Source organism: Palaemon carinicauda, chromosome 25, assembly GCF_036898095.1.
Source record: "Palaemon carinicauda isolate YSFRI2023 chromosome 25, ASM3689809v2, whole genome shotgun sequence".
NCBI lineage: Eukaryota > Metazoa > Arthropoda > Malacostraca > Decapoda > Palaemonidae > Palaemon > Palaemon carinicauda.
In genome coordinates this window covers 88947910-88952172 of record NC_090749.1, presented here as the reverse complement: position 1 = coordinate 88952172, position 4263 = coordinate 88947910, and the positions used below count along the sequence as shown (strand labels likewise).

The 4263-nt window shown below is 36.1% G+C and overlaps 1 protein-coding gene across 1 annotated transcript; it reads right to left on the bottom strand.

Annotated features, from left to right (window-relative positions):
- Nucleotides 1–238: 238 nt before the first annotated feature.
- On the bottom strand, nucleotides 239–3937 carry LOC137619135 (neuroligin-1-like). The gene is made up of 3 exons (XM_068349323.1): nucleotides 3919–3937; nucleotides 604–764; nucleotides 239–451 (listed from the first exon to the last, which is right to left on the bottom strand). Exons 1-3 carry the CDS (start codon nucleotides 3935–3937, stop codon nucleotides 239–241), a joined length of 393 nt encoding a protein of 130 aa, XP_068205424.1.
- Between the last annotated feature and the right edge of the window lie 326 nt (nucleotides 3938–4263).

The following is a 4263-nucleotide window of genomic DNA, read 5'->3' as shown; positions in this document are numbered from 1 at the left end:
TTGCAGTAATTACTGAATTGAAAAATAGTAATTTAAATTAAAAAGGTTTAGAATGTTTTATTTATAGCATTATTCTTTTATTGATATTTATTATTTAATATGTTCATGAATTTAATTTGTATGATTTGGATATATCTATCTCTAATCTATGGATGATATTAAAAAGACTTTCTTTAGATTACTAAAGATTCTCATTAATAAAATATACCATATTTTCTATTTCATATATAAATCCAATCTATCCATATCGACATACATCTGAAACTGCTTCCTCCAACACGTAGAGATAAGATGATCGGGAAGTCGTGTAGAGCTGCTTGGCAAGATCTGCCATCGGCGAGACGATATTTGCATCGTGAAGGCCTTGGCCGGTTGAGTCCCTGATGCTGATTGGTCGATGGAGGGATCTCGACCAATCAGTGTACTCGGCTGTGATGGCTAACATTATTTCCTGTGGGGAGATGAAAATACTCCATGTGAGGTTCACTTTTATTCAATAAATGGTATAGTTTATATATGTGTAGCCCAGATAATAATAATAATAATAATAATAATAATAATAATAATAATAATAATAATAATAATAATAATAATAATGCCCACCTGCAGATTATAGCGATAGTTACTGACGACGAAGGATCTCAGCAGATCCTCCCTATAGTCAGCATCGAATCCTTCCTGGACTTCTTGCTGACTCAAGATGTCAAGGAGGTTGGCAGCTGCCATTCCTAGAAGGAGGTCAACTGGAGTTCGACCTTCCTTGCCTTTGAATTCAAGAGGAAGAGTAAGAATTTTCTCATTTTCTTTTTATAGTTGAGTGATTAAGAATTTCACTTGGTATAGATAAATGGAGATATTTAGGATACACGAATAAGTACTTGGGTGCAAGTTAACTTTTTTTAGTTTAGGAATTAGGAATTTTATTCTGTTTAAAAGTATGTATTCATTATGCAAGGATTTCACTTCATAACTGTATATATCTGTGTATATAAATAACAACAACAGCAACAACAACAACAAAAGCTGCTGTGTCTAGAACACTGCAGGACATTGGCCACATCCATGTCCTTATTCATGACTGTGGTTTGGCTAGTTTTCCTCACCACGCTTGCCAACTGCAGATTGGTGATGGTGGGAGATTTATGTCTGATAGCTCACAGCAAACATAGCTATTATGGGTAGCCCTAGTAGAGCTTTGCTGATCATTGCGATACACTATACCTTTCCTCATGTTAAGGCATCCCACTCACAAAGGGAGGTTTATCTATCTATCTATCTATCTATCTATATATATATATATATATATATATATATATATATATATATATATATATATATATATATATATATATATATATATATACATATGTACATACATACATATATATATATATATATACACATATATATGTACATATATATATATATATATATATATATATATATATATATATATATATATATATATATATATATATATATATATATATATATATATATATATATATATATATATATATATATATATATATATATATATATATATATATATATATATATATATATATATATATATATATATGTATATATATATATATATATGTATATATATATATATATATGTTATATATATGTACATACATACATATATATATATATATATATATATATATATATATATATATATAAAACGGATTTTGAGCGAAGCGAAAAATCTATTTTTGTATGAGATCGCCATGTCGTCCTGATGGAAGTTCCTAAGGTAGCTTCAAAAGGGATATATTATACTACAGTGATATTCCCAGAGAATTAACCTTCAGGTTCCAGAATTCTAACTCCTGGAGCGAATATCCATAAAATTTACTCAAGGATATCGCATAATATCAGAGGACGCATTCTTGACACGACACATAGCAATATGCACCCCTAATAGCGTTTACGCTTCAAGGGGGACGTGGCAAAAGAATAGAAGGGGGCCGTAACAAGGTTACCCCCGTCCCCGTACTACTATTGACCACCACCCCAGCGCCATTCCCAAGATGGCGGACATTCCTTGTAGCATTGAGCGTGGTGCTACAGATACAGTACGTCAGGGAGGGAACTGTGAAGATCTTTTCTTTTAAGAAAGAAGGGTGGGTCCATAAGGATGACATGGCGATCTCACCCAAAAATAGATCATTCGCTTCGCTCAAAATCCGTTTTTTGGGCTCAAGACATGTCGTTCTGATTGAAGTATACCAGAGCATTAATGTATCTGTGGATTTTTATCAGTGCCTTAACCTTGGGACAACCTTTCTATGATCATTTGGATCAATCGAGACAAATGACGTTACCGTTATCCGTCATTATCACTAATCCTCTCCGATGTTAGTGCTTCCTGCCCCCTATAGGGAAGAGTCATTCTAGACAGTAGAAAAAAGGGGGTCTCAAGGTAAGCATATATTGTATAGACAAACATAAGAATACACCAGATGAACAAACCGTCTCGTAGTTTGTGAAAATTACCAAATACTTAACAGTGTTTCTTAAATCCATTGTTTGTGAGCATACAAATATATAAAACTACATACTCTGGACTTTTAATCACACAATTGTCGGGCGAGTTAGGACGCAATTACATTCTAATAGACGTTTATTAGTAAGTAAAACGAATGTAGCATGATAACGGAACTATACATGTAACCTGTAGAGAGATTATCTTTCTTTCTTGGAAAGCAAGAAATGATAAGTGCCACTCTCAGATTGAAGAAAATTTATAAAACAAATTCTCTTCATAATTCCTGTACTGGTTACTTTTATCGGCACTGTGTACTACGTACACCAGCACTAGTGCTATCTGTATAATTCCACACCTGGGATTTTGATTGACAGTCCCAGTCAATTAGCTGTTCATCGTAGAATTAGACGGTGGGTTAATACTCTACCCGACATCACCACATACTGCTTTAGATCATGGACTTGCTTAGCATAGTGTTTGTAGAACACTCTGGATGATTCTCACCCAGCATATATGCGAGGACATTTGAAGTCCCAAACCATTGACTATTTATAACAGTAATTAGGGGGCAGGTTTTAATACACTACCTGCCACCACTACATAGTGTTTCAGATCATGTACCAGTTTCGCATAGTGTTTGTAAAACAGTCTGGATGATTTCCATCCAGTGTATGAACGAAGACACTCAAAGTCCATATACTGAAAGAAGTTCAGTGATGAAGCAATCTTTCTCAGATCATGACCTGCGGGAGAACTGTCAGGATCTGCTCTACTATTAAAGTAGCTGAGCTTCGACCTCAGTTGTTTTAGGGATAAGTTTGATCCAGAGGTTTCTCCTTTAAAGAGCTGTCCTCCCCTGAAGTCTGAAGTTCTACGAAGATAGACCTTTAGACACTCTACCGGACATAGAGACATCTTCCTTCAGAGGGCAGATTCTCCAGGGACCCCACCTTTTAGTGAGTAGCTCATTCTTAGCGAGAAAGGATGGATCAGGTAAGAGATTCAGTTATCCTGTTTCTGAGAACTGAATGTGGCCTTCATCCCTAGAAAGGGCCACTATTTAACTAACTCTAGCCCCTGAGGCTATAGCGAACAGAAAAATAACCTTTTGGGTTAGATCCTTAAGCGAACAATCTTCATTGTTCAAGGATGAGGCATAATGTAGGACCTTGTACAAAGACCAAGAGATGGACTTTGGTGGTGCAGCAGGCCTATGCCTCGCACATGCCTTCAGGATCTTATTAAAGATCTCATTCGCCAAGTCTACTTAAAAGGCATATAGAAGAGATCTAGTCAAGGCTGACTTGCACGTAGTTATCGTGTTGGCCGCCAAACCCTAGTTATGAAGATGGATAAAGAAGGACATGCAGAAGTTCATTGAAATCTCTCTCGGTCCTTTTGCTTTTACGAAAGCAACCCACTTTTTACCTGATCACTCATATTGTCTTCTAGTTGACTTAGACTTGTATCCTTCTAAGAATTCTATATTGCCTTTTGAGATCCCAAATCTTTTCTTAACCGCTATGGCAAGAAAATCCTGCAATGAAGGGTTTGGTTCTCTGTAATAAATCGAAGGCAATTAATCTCTGAGCCTTTCGGAGTTGTCCCGGGTTCAGAATAAAGGACAGGCTCAGCCTCTGTTCCTTCCTCAAGGAGGATAGATTGCTCTTGGGCTACCTGGGAGCCAACAGAGCTACTCCCACCTGGAAGGATCTCAGCATGTTGAGGGCTCTCAGCAGGTGATTGGACGGGATGAACTGGAAATT